At 44.7% G+C, this 17,678-nt stretch overlaps 1 protein-coding gene across 1 annotated transcript; it reads left to right on the top strand.

The window, feature by feature from the left end:
* Positions 1–11,110: 11,110 nt before the first annotated feature.
* Positions 11,111–15,305, top strand: LOC124666651 (conserved oligomeric Golgi complex subunit 4-like). The gene is made up of 2 exons (XM_047203986.1): positions 11,111–12,848; positions 14,580–15,305. Exons 1-2 carry the CDS (start codon positions 11,196–11,198, stop codon positions 15,207–15,209), a joined length of 2,283 nt encoding a protein of 760 aa, XP_047059942.1. The 5' UTR covers positions 11,111–11,195; the 3' UTR covers positions 15,210–15,305.
* The last annotated feature ends 2,373 nt before the right edge of the window (positions 15,306–17,678 follow it).

Raw genomic sequence — 17,678 nt, 5'->3', positions numbered from 1 at the left:
TCTTCCCTTTAAATATCTAGGTATTCCGATCCACTACAGGAAACTGAAAAATTCTGACTGGTATCCAGTTGAAACATGGTTTGAAAGCAAACTGGGATGCTGGAGAGGAAAATTATTATCTTATGGAGATAGATTGGTTCTTATTAATTCAGTTTTAACTAGTTTACCTATGTTCATGCTATCCTTTCTAGAGATACCTATTAGGGTAAGGAAACGATTGGATTTCTATAGATATAGGTTCTTCTGGCAATCTGATGAAAATAAGAAAAAATATAGGCTTACAAAATGGAATATTGTTTGTCGGCCTAAAGATCAAGGGGGTTTAGATATTGAAGTACTCGAACTCAAAAATAAATGCTTACTAAGTAAATGGTTGTTTAAGTTGCTGAATGAGGATGGGTTGTGGCAGGAATTGCTACATAATAAATATCTAAGGAATAAAACATTGTCGGCTGTACAATCTAAGCTCACAGATTCTTCCTTTTGGAAAGGTTTAATGCGATTGAAGGAGGAGTTTTTTAATAGAGGCTTTTTTAAAGTTGGAAATGGTATGAGTACTCGATTTTGGGAAGATGTCTGGTTAGGGAAAACCTCTCTAGCAAATCAATATCCGTCATTATATAATATTGTGCGTCACAAGAATGTAACAGTAGCTCATGTGCTTGCTCAAACTCCACTGAATATTAGTTTCAGGCGGATGTTATTGGGCAACAGATGGACTTTGTGGTTGCAGTTATGCCGAAAACTAATGATGGTAAATCTGAATGATGAACAAGATCGTTTTGTTTGGGAACTGACCACCAATGGTAAATTTACGGTAAAATCTATGTATGAAGATCTTATGAGTGATCATACCCCATACCTGAGAAAATATTTGTGGAAAGTTAAAGTCCCTTTAAAAATAAAAAAATCATGTGGTTTCTAAGTAACAAGGTTTTATTAACTAAAGATAATTTAGCTAAACGGAATTGGAATGGGTGTCTGAAGTGTGTTTTCTGTGGAGAACAGGAAACTGTTGAACATCTTTTCATTGAATGTCCTTTAGCTAAACTTCTTTGGCGTACTGTTAATTTCACTTTTGATCTTCCACCTCCAACCAATGTTATAAATTTGTTTGGGAATTGGTTAAATGGGGTAGATAGACAATCTAAAGCTTTTATCCGTGTTGGGGTGTCTGCTTTATGTTGGTCTATTTGGAGGGCAAGAAATGATCTTATTTTTAACAAAAAACAATCTTTTCACTACTTGCAGGTTATTCATATGGTGGCTCACTGGGTTCAGCTATGGGCTCTCCTTTCGCCGGAGGGACTACGGGATGCCATGGCTTCTGGCTGCACACGGCTCCTGATGGTCGCTCAGGATATCTTGTGCCAGGCTGGCTGGCGACATACTAGGAGACTACAATGATTTTTAGTTATTTTGAGTTTCTTTAGGTTCCGTTGGTTGATTTTTGTATCAACTGTAAGCGATGATTGAGATGTGTTTTATATAAGACCTTTTGATACTTTATTAATAAAAGGCCGTGTGCATCACCATGATGCAGAAGCCGGGGTTGAACTCTCCATTTCGAAAAAAAAAAGCTAAGCAGTCGTTTTCTTGAACACCGCCAGCTAAACAGACATGTTTCTCTGTATTCCACAATGCCAAACTGTCGGTTAGGGAACAGAGTTTAATCTACTCCATTCCGCCCGTTTCATGATAAATATCTTAGATTTATTTAAATTTAGATGTACTTATAGTCTTATGCACTATACATTTATATTTAGATAAATCTACTTGGCACCAGCCCATGGCGTGTGTACGACTGTGCCGTTAGCTCCTCTGGACATGTGTTTCGTTGTAACGTGTATCAGACTTGTCAAAATGACGTGGTTGACGCGAGCCGATCGGGGGACGAAACGACGAACGGGAGCCGGTCGAACAAGTGCGCTGGAATCCCGTGTCGATTTCCACCAGGCGCCCAGCTCCAAAAGGCACCACAGTCCCCAGCTCCATAGGCCAAGCAGCGACCTTTTGACCTGCAAGAGAAGTGGCCGCAAAGGACACCACGCCGTGCATTTTCTTTAGTACGTGTGGTCGAGCACCAATGGCTGGCCTCCGGCGGCCGATCGCGAAAGCTCGGGGCGGTTTGGCGCATGACCGTCGATAGATGTGGGCGGCGGCGGTGAGATGGTGGAGAAAGACGAGGCGTGGAGAAGATAAGCTCAAATCACAACTAAGAATCTAAGATCGGAATTTTGTTGCTTACTGCAAGTGGCGCAGACCTACTAAAGATCGTGGCCTCTATTGTTCTCCAGGAGGTCCACCACCCAGACTAAAGAGCAGAGCACGGTCGCACTCAGTCACTCTCCTCTGGGTTTTGACCGCGCGCGGTACTTCATCTCCAACCCCTGCGAGCTACTAGATCGCAGTCCATCGCGGAGGATTCCCGTAATGGTAATCACGGCTGTTCTCGGCAAGTCCCAGGAAAGAAAATAGGGTTGTTGATATCATGGTCTCATGGATTTACTAACCTAACCTGTTACTGTCGATGGGGTAGAAGATTGCGCGGAGGAACGGGAACCTGAAAGGGCTTGAGCAACGTGATGAAAAACGGAGGAGGGGGGCCGAGCCGAGGGTCGCTGCTGTTCCCAATTCCCAACCATCGTACGCCGACGGCCCGACTGGCCTATCTCATAAACCACCCTGCCCTGGTGCCTGCAGTGCCCGCGGAGGCAGATCGAGATCGACGCATCATGTCGGCCGTCTCCGTCCATCCGAGACCACACGGATCCTAGGAACAGTGAACAAGGGAATCGCAATCAGCCATGGTCCAATCCGAGGCGAGGCGACGCTATCCTTTCCCTGGCGAGTGGCGATCGCGGCAGTGCCGGCGCGACATGCCTGGGCCTGTGGAACAGGTCGAGATTTGCCTGATCTGCCACGGTTCTTTGCCGAGCTACAACGCTTCGTAGATGAAAATAGACGCCACTTTTCATCACTATCCGCTCTTCGTTTTCCCTCAAAGTCACCACCGCAGGTCGGCAGCCCGCAGGCGAGGTGGATTTATTTTGACAGGAGCACCTACTACTGAAAAATCAGGGCACGTCAGGATATTTAGTTAGGAAAACAAGCTGGACTAAAGGAGGAATGCGGACATATTCCGAACTGTATTTAACGGGCAAAGTAATGTGAGCGTGCGAGATGATCGGTGGTTATGGGCTCTTGCTGCATAACGTCAACATCCACATCAAGATGATGCCGTTTAGCCAGGGTGATTAGTGTATTCATAATCGAGAATTGACGTATGCCGACCGGGTGCCGTGATGTTGGAAGTTTGGCACTTTGGTCAATTGTCGACCCCGTTTAAACTTCAGTCGCCCCCCACCCAGCTATGAATCGGTGCCTATATGTGTAAGCGAGTGTAAGAGAAGCGGATATGTGCGTAGGCTGTGCCATCTTCTCGTGCTCGTGCAAAAGAGAATAATAGTATTCCCTCCGTCCTATAAATAATATCTTAGATTTATTTAAATTTGATACTTTCTCCAATTCAGAATAATTGCCAAAAAATTAGATGTATCTAGAGATGTTTTAGTTTGTATATACATCTATTTTTGGACAATTATTTTAAATTGGAGGGAGTAAATCTAAACATTGAGGAAGTAATATTTATGAGCTCGATTTTCTCTCGATATATTAGCGGCGCTAATTAAAGGTCAGCAAAAATAAAATGCAATTCTGAGCTAGTGTGTTTTTAGATTGTTAGGCAATTTTCGACTAAGTTCAATTATCGAAAGCAACATCATAGATGCGCTAGCTAACTTAATCATACATATTAGACTAAGAATAACTAGTAGATCTGAATATGGAACATGCGATACTGCAATATACAAGATAAGAAGCACGTACATCGCGATCCGAAAGGTCGCTTCAGCAGCATCATCATCATGGTTGTTGTTGATGTTTCCCATGGTGTTATCGAAAGCGTCAAATCTATCGAGAGAACAGATGAACCGGCGAGAAAGAACTCAAACATTAGCACGCAGTTCCGTTGAGACGCTCCCCAAAAATCTCATTTTCCATCTCCCGGATCTCGACGGACGGGATTTCGGAGGCATGTTCTCCTGAACGGTCATGCATGCAGTCGTCGAGATAGGGAATACTAGAGAGCATCACGACAAAAAAGAACTGGTCATGAGAGGGGAGAGAGAGAAAAGGGAGTGGAGAACTCTAATTTTGTTCAGTCTCTCATCTTCTAGTATAGTCTGGGAGGAACTAACCAAAACCATCATATGTTGGAAGACAGAGACACGTTACGAACATGCACATGCACGCCGATACGTACCCAACTTAGTTGGTGTACCAAGCAAAAGTTTATTCTTACACAAAATAGGTTTCTAACTTGAACTCGACTCACGTGATGCACGCGCGAGGCGAGCGGTGGAGGAGGATGAGCGGCTCCAACTCTCTCCTAACTAAATATGTCGGACTAAACTTTGTCTCACGCAACTTTCAAGCTGCCACCAAATATGGGTATTCAGATTTCATATTATATTGTAAGCTATATTAGCTGCTTTCATGTGTTGCAGCCTGTGTACAACCAACATGTGTTTCAAAAAAAACATGTGTGTTTTCTTGCACCGGAATTCAAAATTAATAGATTTTCTCAAATTATCAAATTTCTAACTAAGAATTTGGTAAAGAAATAAAATTGCATGTCCTAGTGTGCAGTCTTGCTGAAATTGCGGGAAAATTGAGATGAGGTGCTTGATTGCTTCGCCGGCTCGCCGCTAGATTTTCAAACCTAACGGGGAATAGTTGAATCAATGATAGTCCTGCATGCTCTCGCCAAACTCGTTCCGGTGGCGAGGTACTAGTGATCTGGGTATGTCTATTGTTGTACTGGTGCTGGTGAAACTAGGCTAGCAATTTGGCTCACTGGTGTAGATTTTTACTTTGCCAAAAAAAAATGGGGGTTGGGAGGGGGAAAGGCATGGCCCGGTTTAGCCCCTACATAGCTCCGCGGGTGATGAAGATATTGCAAATAAATTATGAAAGCATTATTAACTACTCCTACAGAGATGATAACGTGGGGTTTCTGCAAAGGCTTAGTACAGAAGGTCTAGTCGACATCCTATGTTAAAATATAGAAACTAACCTTAGTCGGATGATCGGTATTTCCTCCATTTTACTGATTAAGCGTTTTTCTTTTTATATTTTTCTTTGACTAAAAATTACTCCAAATATATAAATATTATTGAAATTAATATTATTATAAAATATTTTTCAATAATATTCAATGGTACTAATTACGTACAATATATCAAGATTTTGCTGCTTAATATTTTGAATCAAAGATTGTCTTAAAATACATAGTAAAACGGAGGTACTATTTATTATAGTCTAATCAGACGTGCCGCCTTGCGCTTGTTTTTTTTTAGGGATCGTAGCTCTTTATTGATCTATAATAAGGGGTACGAGATTTATATCACGTGAGTCCAGGAGCAACAGGCGGCGACCTTGACATAAATCTGGAGAGCTAGGAGCAATGGAATGAGCATGAAGGTTTGATGCTCTATTCTCAAAAACAAAGATAACATTAACATCCATAGGGGACTCACTACGGATTATTATTTCATTCAGAACCTTGTTCTATCCTTGACGTTAGGTTGTGTTCCGGCATGGTCGCATGAGACGTTTGGGCCGTAATAGCGCTCATGTGCGTGGAGGAAGCATCAACAGGGCCTTAGGCTGCGTGCCCATGCCCATGTTGGTTGCCTCTCGTGTTTCATCTCTAGGTCGCACGTCCTGGGTGGGCCTATACCCTGCCAGCCTGCGGGAATAGCGCGCGCATGCTAGCCGCCTGAGAACGGGTTGAAAAAAATCAGATATCAAACCTTATAGATTTTGAAAACACTAAATATCTGAATAAATTTCGGACAGAAAATGATTCAAATTTGGGAAATATCATATTTGAAAATTGTACTAATTTAAAAGTTCAAACAAAAAATGTTCAAATTTGAAAATTGTTCAAATTTAAAAAGTTCAAAGTTAAAAAATGTTAAGATTTTAAAATTTTAATAGTTAAAAATATTAAATTTTGAAAATGTTCAAATGAGAAAAATGTTCAGCTTAAAAATTGTTCATATAATTATTTTTCCAAAATTTTCAATTTAAAGAGTAAAGTAAAGAGACATAAACCAAAAAACCGAAAAACCAGCGGAAATTGAGAACCAGCGAAGAACTGAAGAAAACCAACAGAAACACGAGAACCATCCCAAAACCGGAAAAGACAAATAATACTGTGTTAAATGGTTGCGGCCAAAGTGGCCACCACCCCGTGCGTGTAGGGCGTAATTAACCCCACACGCACGTGAGAGATAAATATGGTTCACCCACATCCTTGATCGCTGAAAGTCAGGTGCATCTTGAAAACGGCATGGTTGCATGGCCCACGCTGGCTTTCCTTACTTTCTTGCTTGAGATGTACATGCACCAAACACATGATGTCATCATGGCCACCGTTTCTTAGTTGATGTGCTCGTTGTTTGATCATGCATGTACGTGCACATATATGTATGCATGCTTGTATTTTAACACACATATTGTAAAAATCCTCAGTTTAGGCCCTTATGCGGCTTATAACGGAGGTTAGATGTAGGGTTTACAAATGCAATGTATGCCAAGTCTTGTACTCTAAGCCTCCATCTTGAGTCCTTAAGCCGATGTCGTCGTAGTTTCTGCTAAGCCGGTTGGGCCTCCATCTTGGTCCTTGGCAATGGGCCGCCCGGTAGACCTGACGGCCATTCCATCAATGGGCCACCCTGATATGCAGCTAATAATCAATGTCGTAGGTATACACCCTTTGGTATATCCTAACACACCCCCAAGTGCCAAAAAAGAAAGTGATAGTTTTCTTCCAACCCACTCCTTGTAAGGGGTTTTCTCTTTATCCTTGTTAGGAACTCTATTTTGAATAAGACACAAAGTCAACAAAGCCTCCCTGCCATGCCTTTGCTACACCAGTAGTGGCTAACATGGAATTCATCAAGTCAATCAGCGTGAGATTTTTCTTCTCGTCAACCTCGTTTGATTGGGGCAAGTACGGAGGTGTCATCTCATGAATAATTACATGATGGTGCCATCCATTCTTCTACCTTTCCACCTCCTCCCCTTTCCATTAGACGCCATGGCCGGCAACAGTTCCTGGTCTAATCGCTGCTCACACTAGAACGCCGACATTTTCAGAAGGAGTGACATTATAGTTTAAGCAGATGATTGGTAAGAGATGATGTTCAAAGGACCACCTCAGTAGTCTAGGAGTATTCAAAGTGGGAATTGATTTCGGAGGGAACGAACGAACGGTCAAGTGGACTCCGTGAAGAGGAAGGGAATCAGCGAAGAAGTAGTAGATAGAAAAGGAGAGAGAGTCGAACTGAAGCATGTCCGAAAAAATGAGAACATTTCTAGAAGATATGTTGCCAAATAAAGAATTAATGAAATGATGACGACCTCACCATTGAGCAAAAATAATCATAGTGGGAGGCATATATTTAGTAATGGTATTGATGAGGCAGATTTGGTCACATGTGCCATTTCTAGGGATGCCGGATGCGATGACATGCTTGCATGCTTAGAGGAATCAACTTAGTGGGGTTGCTTCTATTTAGATATTATAGATTTTATCTTCCTCACAAAAAAATTCAAATATTTTAAGAAAATACTCACCACCACGATCTGACCTAAGGCACTTGATTTTTCTATGTAGTTTATTTTCAATTTTGGCCTTATAAATATTGATGTAGTCTAAAGCTCCAACTTTAGTTTACAATAAATAAACATAGCAAAATCTAGTAGCATCATTTGTGTGTCATGGAATATCTATTTCCATGTTTTGTCAACACACCATTTATATCACACATATCAGATTGTATGATTTCTAGAGGTGTCAAGTTTGTCTCCTCGACAACCTTATGAAGCTTTCTAGGTTGCTTTGATTGCACACAATTATGGTACGTAGAACCTTTCGCAATAGTGAAATTTTGAACTAAACTCACACGAGATCGTCGAGATGTTAAACCAAAATTAATGTGACATAATCGAGAGTGTCAAACACTAGTATCATCATTAGCACCGCTACAAATATGGTTCACAAACTTATTGCTAAAATATGAAAGAGAAAAGTGGAACAAGCCTCCACACTCATAGAATTTTTCAATAAATTGTCCATGCTTGAAAACAACAACTTTATTTGACTCTAACACAATCTTGAACCTATCTCTGTATATAAGGGATCCACTAGCAAGATTCTAATTCATAGTAGGGATATGTTGCACGTTCCTTAGTCACACGATCTTCCCTAAATAATTTCATATCTACCATTCCAACACCACACATAGAAGCATGCGACCAATTCCCCATTAATACGCAAAAAAAACCCGGGCGACCTAATAAGAAGTGAACATAGAGATGTTATCACATGCATGCATATTAGTACATGTATCAATCCACCAACATCGAGATTGAAAAACGGAAAGAAAAAATTACCATACCTATCGGTGTTGCTAGTGCCCACGATGTTAATAGACTTCCCTTTTTTCCTTTTGTAGTCTGCATGCTCTCGGCACAGTCTCCTTAGAAAAGTGGCCAAACTTTCTAGAGTGAAACAACCTTACACATTCGTGCTCATATTCTTCTTCTTGAAGTTAGTAGTCTTTGCATGCTTGTTGAAAGAGGGCATGTTATTCCCTTTGTTCTTATAGAAGGGTTTCTTCTACACCATAGACTGGCCCTCTCCTTTCTCATCATTGTCCTTAGCCCAAGCTGTCTCCTCAACATTAGGTGACACTATCATGTTTTCAACCGGTATCTCATGTCTCTTGTGTTTGGGAGATATGGCGAAGTTCCTACATGAACTGAGCAACTTTGCAATAATGATCCCACCAGAACTTATCGATTATGGTACACTTAAGGAATTTGAGCTCCTTGCCAATGCACTGTATCTCATGAGGTTGTTCAAGTACAAAACAGTTGTTCACCATCCTGCAGTCATGGAAGCTCTCCATGATATACAGTTCAGTGTCAGGTACATATTCACCACGGGATGCTGATATGCGATTACTAGCGATTTTAACTTCATGTTCCCGAGTTGCAGAGAACAATCTGAACCGAGTTAATCTTTTTGGATTCGCTTCGCCTTACAGTCTTACTTCCCATTGTCATTGCCACTATAGCACGTGTGTGGCCAAGCCCATAAGGGCCATGCGGACTTGATGGGGAGTACGTATGTTGTGCATCCTAGAGCTCTTTTTCGTCTGTTATGTGCATGTAGACATCACAAAGACGGTAAGCAAGAATGCTAAGAATACAACCTCTTAGAAGATTATTGCTTCCTCTAACTTTGTCTAATATTTCTTATGTATAGCTCCTTCGGGCTCTTAACCACCCAGTTGATTTTCAAAGAAATAAACCAGACCATGACCTTAACTTTTCAACTATTCCCTATTTTCATATGGGGGCGTGAGTGGGCATGCTCTAAGCCATGTACAATGCAAAGTTCTTAATGGGGTGCTTACAAGAATGAAACAAGCATCTTCTTAAGCACTAGTGCTTATTTGTACATGAGATGTGCCTAATTAAGCATCTACCTAGTGTAAATAAGCAATTGTACTTAAATAAAAATCAATTTATTTGGTAAGGATATCTCCAGCGGCCGGACGCAAACGAACCGATGTTGTCTGTTTCGGTCTGCACAAATAGGAGGACACGAAAACCCCGGCCCAATGGACTGAGGCACATGGACCGACCTAGAGAATGCGTCTACCCGCGGATGCTCCACGAACTCTTTGCATGTCCCCTCGCTTCCGCCCCAGGTCCTCCTGGCAGCGTCTCCATGGCCGCTTCGCCTTCTGCCTCACCAGTAATGGTAGATCGAGGTCTGCGCCGTTATTAATGTCGACCGGTCGACTCATGCGCTGCCATTGATGATGGCCACTTGCCCGTCCTTTTTAAGGGAAGCAGCCGCCCGAGATAGTCCCCATAGCCATCGCCATTGCCACTTTCGGCCCAACTTGCTCCCCATACAGCCGGCAGTATAAGCCTTTTCTTCCACCGTCGACATGAGAATGCTTTGACTATCCTGGCACAAGCCACAAGGCGGTCTCGAGTTCGCCTAAAGCTACAATGCCAGGGATGGGCCATCAGCTTCGGCAGGGTGCCCATGGTACCATTGCTTGTTGGCAAGGACTTCGGCCACGAGCTCTTCCACCGCAGGCAGAAGCACTGCCTTGTGTCTTGACCCAAAGTATGACGGCGATAGCGACTACTGGTCGATGCTATTTCGTGAGGAACAGGGTGCTAAACTACTTCACCGACGACCATCCACCACCGGAGAAGAATAAAGACAAGCCAAGCGGACGCGAATCTGGCAATGCCTGCCCGGATCATCAAGAACATACAATGGGAGGACATAACCTGATTTGTGTCCACAAACCGATACAAGTAGACCAAAATGGATTGTGCTAAATGAGTTGGACGACTGGAGATGCCCTAAACATCCACTTAGGTCATATTTGGTACGAGAGTTTTTGTGGAAATTTGTGAGGATTATCCTCCCAAACCCGAAATCCCCACTTGTTAGTAAAATCTAATTTGTTAGTAGAGTTTTTTGGAAGATTAGTGGAGATAATCCTCTAAGAAATGGGTAAAACTCCTACCTTCATCCAATCCTCATAAAACCTCAATCCTCGGGGAACGTACCATCAAAGTGAGGATACGCGAGAAAAAATGGAGATTAAACTAACAACTACACTAGAACCAAATACGCTCTTACTGATAAGTGAGGATCAGGGTTTGGTGGGGATAATCCTCACAAATATTCTAGTATCAAATAAGGCCTAAAGGGATATTTAATTCTAGTGTATTGGGTAGTTATTAAATCCCTAATTATCATTTTTTTACTGTATTTTTTCTCGATCTCAATACATCATCTCTATCCAGTGGATTGGAGACTGTGAAGTTACGAACAGTTTCAGCATTGCAGATTATCTCCCTGGAGATTAGTGAGGGCAGATTAGCTGGGTACATGCCTAATCTATTCCGTAGCAAAGCAGGTAAGTTTCTTTCTCCAAGAGGAAGTGCAGCAACTCGCACACCCCGCCAGATCCCGCACCTCTGACCGGAGATCTCACCGATCCACCCTGCCTCGGCCGGCGGCCATGGCCGTGCCGTCTCTCGCTCCGCACCCCCTGCGCCCCGACCCAGCGGTGCCGCCCGACGCATCCGCCGACTGCCCTCCCTCCCTCGACTTCGGCGACCCCGCATCCCTCGCCACCCTCCGCGGCCTCACCGACGCCGGCGCCGCAACCCGCCTTCTCCACGAGTGCGTCGCCTACCAGCGAGCCCTCGACGCCCGCCTCGACGCGCTCCTCGCCCGCCGCCCCGACCTCGACCGCGCCGCCGCGTCCCTGCTCCGCTCCGCCCCGCCGCTCCTCTCCCTCGCCGCCTCCGACGCCTCCGCCCTCAGGGACTCCTCCTCCTCCACCGCCGCGCTAGCCGACGCGCTCTCCTCCCGCGTGCGCCACCTCGACGCGGCGCACTCCCGCGCCGAGTCCGCGCTCGCGCGCGCCGAGGCGGCGCTCGACCGCTCCCGCGCGCTCGACGCCGCGCGCCGGGCCCTGGCGGCCGACGACCTCACAGCCGCAGCCAGCGCGGCGCACGAGTTCCTCGCCATCGACTCGCGCTTCCCCACCGACGACGACCTCCGCCGCGACCTGCTAGACATCAAGCGCAGGGTCGAGGGGCTCGCGCGTCGGAGGCTCTCCGCCGCGGTCGACGCCCAGGACCACCCCGCCGTGCTGCGCCTTGTGCGCCTCTTCCCCCTCCTCGCCCTCGCGGACGAGGGTCTCCAGGTCTACGTTGCCTACCTCAAGAACGTCGTCGCCCTCCGCGCGCGTGCAGACTTCGAGCACCTTGCAGAGCTCATCTCCGCAACAACCCAGCAGCCTACCCCGGAGCGCCCGGATTTCGTCGGCTGCCTCACCCGTCTCTTCAAGGATATCGTGCTTGCTGTCGAAGAGAATGACGCGGTGCTTCGTGAGCTACGAGGTGAAGATGCCGTCGCCTATGCCATAATTGAGCTGCAGGAGGAATGCGACACGAGGGGCACCCAGATCCTTCGTCGCTATGCTGAGTACCGGAAACTTGCTCGTCTTTCCTCGGATATAAACTCCTATACCAAGAACCTTCTCTCTGTGGTGGGTTCTGTGGCCAACGCTGCAGGCGGCAATGAAGGGCCTGACCCCAGGGAGGTTGAGCATTATCTTGAGGAGATTCTTGCGTTGACACAGCTTGGTGAAGACTATACCGAGTTTATGGTTAACAAGATCCGTGGACTCAGAGATGTCAAGCCTGAGCTCGGTCCGCAAGCAATGAAGGCCTTCCGTAATGGTAGCTTCAGTAAGATGGAGAAGGATTTGACCGGGTTCTATGTAATCTTGGAGGAGTTTTTCATGGTAGAGAACATAAGGAAGGCCATCCGGATTGACGAGCCAGTGCCTGATGGTCTCACTACCTCAATGGTGGATGATGTGTTTTTTCTACTGCAGAGTTGCTGCCGGCGGGCAGCATCCACTGCAAGCATAAATTCGCTGCTTGCTGTGCTTGGTGGGGCAACAAGCCTACTAAGCAATGAGTACCAGGAGGCACTGCAGTGGAGAATGAGGGAGCCAAACCTGGGTGCAAAGCTCTTCCTAGGTGGCGTTGGTGTTCACAAGACTGGGGAGGAGATTGCAACTGCACTCAACAACATGGATGTGAGCTCAGAGTATGTGCTGAAGCTCCGCCATGAGATTGAAGAGCTCTGTCCAGAGGTGAGTTCATTTTTGTCTCCTTCTATCTGTTTGTCTATGTTAACACTGGGCACACATCTGGCGGTTAAGTTATATACGCATTTAATCAAGATGAAATCAGTTGGGTAGGTATAGTTGTGCTGTGTGTTCTGAATTGCAAATTTTTAAAATTAAAACCACAATGTGGTCACGTTCTCTAGAAAATAGTTGGTACTTTGTAGTATCATCGTGTCATGAATGACAAACTATTTCAAATATCAAGAAATTGTTAAGCACTTCTCATATGTATGTTACTGTGTTACTAAATCAGTAAATTGTTAAGCACTTCTCATATGTATGTGGTTGTAAACTTGTTTACTCAACGATGATTGAAGTTGCCTGCCAATGGCTATGATAGCGTGATTGCTGTCATTCAGCCTCATATATTTTATAGAAGAGCAAGTAACTATGGATTCACACTTAACTTTTTATATTGTTCCTAATACACTTATTGCCAGATAATAAGGGTCATTTTCTTACCCATTCACTTTATTCCACATACTTGAACAAAATGCCAAAGAAACTGAATGGTTACGTCAAGTATCTATGAGGACCTTTCTATATACTTCAGAGTTTCATTAGTCTCAGTGCAATCCAGTGTTATGAGTTTATGATTACAATCGCTATATGAACAATTTGATGTAGTTACTTCTAATTATTTAACCATTAAACTGTATGTAGTAAAACTATAAAAGTCAAATCAAGATAGCCTCTACCAAGTGGTGGATGACATAACATTACAGTTATCAAGCACCCTTACAAAACACCACTCTTAACCGTCACCAAGCAATGTGGGATTCTAGTATAAAGAAGATGAAACGTAGCTATTTCAGATGTCCAACAGTTATGAAGTACTCCCTCCGGTCGTTATTAATCGACGCAGGGTACAACTTAAACCAGTGTATTCTTACGTATATTTGGCGTCGATTAAATGAGACCAGAGGAGTAACTACCAACAGAAGGTAATAAGTTTCATCGAGGTGGAAAAGTACAGGTCTGAGTCAGTTTAGAAGTTAACAGGTTGAGTCCCAGTCTGTTATGACACCTTGCCCTCCCAGGATACCCTATCCCTTGTGTTTGGCTTTTTAAGCCCCCCTAGCTGTAACGTGGGAGCAGGCAATAAGAAAACTGTATGATATCCTGATGTAGTCTAATTCTCTGAATTCCCAACCTTTGCCTCCGTTGGCCACAGCGCCTTCCTGTCACCAGCAGCCTCAGCCTCCGTTGAGTTTACCAATACAACCTCTGAAGTAAAGGACACATCAATAGTATTTATATACTCCCTCTGTTCACTATTATAATATGTTTTAGATATTTCAATTTCAATGTGGACTCGATACGGACTGAAGAGTGAACCTACACACTGAAACATGTCTAGATACATGCATTTTCGAGAAAACCTAAAACATCTTATAATAGTGAATGGAGCGAGTGATATATGGCTAAAGAAATGAATGGCCAATGTACCTATCTATCGACAGTTCTGTATTAATCTCCCAAGTTACAAGTAGAACATATTAGGGGCATATATTCACCTTGAAATTAAAGGATGGAGTAACTGACTTCAAATTATATGGCTCTTATGGGCTGTTCCTAAATTATCTTATGTGAACAGCTAGTGGTTTGCTTGAGCTATGATAATTTGACTTTAATGTGGTATTCTAGTCATAGTCATATGCCTGACTACGGAACTTCTTTGCGTCTTTTCATCAGATTTTTCATGCTCCTGCTGACCGGGAGAAGATCAAGTCCTGTTTATCAGAGCTAGGCGAGATCAATGCTTCCTTCAAGAAGATCCTTTATTCTGGACTGGAGCATTTAGTGGCGTCTGTCGCCCCCCGCATTCGTCATGTCCTTGACATTGTTACCACTGTTAGCTATGAGCTTGATGATGCCGAATATGGGGAAAATGAGGTGAATGACCCATGGGTGCAGAAGCTTCTCCTTGCAGTTGACACTAATGTTGCATGGCTCCAGCCAATGATGACATCGAACAACTATGATTCTTTTGTTCACTTGATCATCGACTTCATTGTCAAGAGGCTTGAGGTGATCATGATGCAGAAAAGGTTCAGCCAGCTGGGTGGCTTGCAGCTCGACAAGGACGTTCGTTCCCTAATTAATCATTTCTCAGAGATGTCACAGAGACCAGTCCGCGACAAGTTCTCAAGGCTGTCCCAGATGTCAACCATTTTGAACTTTGAGCGTGTATCCGAGATACTGGATTTCTGGGGCGATAACGCTGGGCATCTGACATGGCTGTTGACGCCTGCAGAGGTGAGGAGGGTCTTAGGCCTCAGGATTGACTTCAGGCCTGAAGCGATTTCTGCTTTGAGACTTTAACTTGTTCCACTTCATAATTCTTTATATGTGATATATATCGTGAAAATGTTCTCCTGTTTTGTGACTTATGTATGTGATATATCATGGACTTGCTCTGAGGATGTGTTTTTTTTTTTGGCTGCGGTGACATATAGCCTAATGATGTTTCACAATATATCATGGACTTCTGAGGATTTTTTTTTTTTTGGCTGTGGTGACATATAGCTGTATGATTATTTATTTATTTTTTAAACGAAAGCAAAAGCTTTGTATTTTCAATGAATTGAGATAGGAGTTTACAAGAAAGTAAAATGACCTGCCAAGGACGTAGTTCACTGCCACGTGCTTGCGCTTGTCCCAGTACGGCGTCCTGTTAGAAAGCCGCATCCTGTATAAGAGCATCTCTAACAGAGTCGAAAAAGTGCAAACCGAAAAAGTGGTTTTCAGTCTTCTAAAAACGATAGTTCGCTCGAATTTGACAGTGGCGTAGATTAGAAAAACCGTAAAAATGAAACTGAAAAGCGGAATTTGAAAGGGCGGGTAAATTAGGCGATGATCATAGTTTGACATCAAATTGATGCTTCGATTGAGCATCAAAACATACATTGTTCGTAAAATTAAACCTACATTACTGGTACACCGGTGGGCGCTAGTTAGCTAAAGCAAAATGCGGCCAAAATGCGGCCAATACGCGCGCGGCGATGCCGGTGGTGGCGCAGCGTTTCGGCGGCAGAGGGCGCCGACGCTGTCGTCGATGATCTTCACGCGTTGTCGGTGTCAAGCTCGACTATTTCGAGCTTGACGCGGCGGACGCGGGCCTCCCGGCGGGCCGCCTCGTATCACGGACGAGGCAGACGGCTTCCGCCTCCTCCCGGTGGAAACGCTGGCGAGCCTCCGCCGCGCTGATGGCCTTGGTCTGCGCGAGGACGGCGTCCTCCCCGTCGCTGCCGTGGACATAGTCCCCGGCGGAGAAGGTGGGCGACCGCGCGGGGACGAGGTCCTCGTCGCTGTTGTCCGTGACGGGGAGCCGCGGTGCGCGGCTTGACTGGCCGGACGAGGAGCCCTCACCGGCGTTGCCGTACCTGGCGAGCTTCCCTCGGGGCGTGAGCCCCCAGTTCGTCCACCGGCGGGCGCTGCTGCTTGCGCGCACCCTCCGACCGGTTCCATTTGCGCCGCTCCGCGTCGGTGCGGAAGACGGGTGGACGCAGCGGCAAGTCGCCGCCGCCCAATCCGGCGCCACAACCTGCGGAGCCGCCACGGGACGCCATCGCCCACCGTCGGCCGGTGGATCGCTGCCTGGGGCTCGCTGGATTGCTCGCCGGAGATGGTGCTTGGCGGCGGCGGAGGGAGAGGAACGACGAAGGGGAGTAGGGTTTGCGACCCGAACTCCCCTCCGCGAACCCTTTTAATAGGGACCGTTCGGAGATTTTGTTCGGGCCCCTGAACTTATTTTACGGGCCGGCCCATCTTTTCGGTCACTGATCTGCGACACATTCGGCCCGAACCCGTAAATCCGCCGAAAAAGTTCGGTTCCGGCGGGGTTTACGGGTTCTGTTAGAGATGCTCTAAGTTCGCAAAAGTAAGAAAGCCGCTGTATAAGTTCGCAAAAGTAAGGGAGTGGTGTTTTCGTACATGAGAGCATATGCACTCTCTATATTTTAAAATACATCTTAGATATATTTTGGAATGTAAAAAAAAATTAAAACTAAAAGTTCACATTTACATCTTCATATGCTATTCTCCAACAAAGTTGTATAATGAAAAATCGACTTATTTTGTGGCGTGCGTAAAAAAAATGATTTCAGTGCTAAAAATAAGACTTTTGACAAGACAAATTTTCTCTTTTTTTACATAGGTTACAAAGAATATCGGTTTTTTTCAGATCTTGACGAACATATCTCTACTACTATAATGTACCAGTTTTAAAATTTGAATTTTATTCCCTCTACAGACCACTACCAGGCAACACAGGTTCATTTTTAACCGTCGATTTCATCCCATCAGACGGTTGTTAGTTGTTGGATTCGTCCCTGCTAGTATATAATATGGAGATGTATATGTAAAAAAAAATTATCAACATTTTTTGACACTTCGAAATATATTTTTGTGGTAGACGAAGCATATGCACGGGAGCCGAACTGAATTTCCACAAAAGTATTACTCTTCCTATTTCAGACTAGACTAATTTATTGAAATAGTTATAACTAATCTAGCTAACCTTAACTACGAAGCAGGGTGGAAGAAAGTTATAACTAATGTAGCCAATTTTAACTCCGAAGGCTTTGCATCCCCGTCCACTCATGAGAGACATGCGTCAATGTCCTGAAAGATGTGATTTAATCCGCTTATCAACAACACGACGCCAACTATGCAGACTCTCACCTGCCAAGTTGATGTACCGCTGAGACGCTTTCTAATCTTCTTTCTTTGCACAAGACATAGATCAAGAATACAAGATAATGCTTTAGTTGACATAAACAGGCAAGCGCC

The sequence above is a fragment of the Lolium rigidum genome, chromosome 6, assembly GCF_022539505.1.
Source record: "Lolium rigidum isolate FL_2022 chromosome 6, APGP_CSIRO_Lrig_0.1, whole genome shotgun sequence".
NCBI classification, from domain to species: domain Eukaryota; kingdom Viridiplantae; phylum Streptophyta; class Magnoliopsida; order Poales; family Poaceae; genus Lolium; species Lolium rigidum.
Note: the sequence above shows the minus strand (reverse complement) of the source record. Positions and strands in the feature narration are given on the sequence as shown.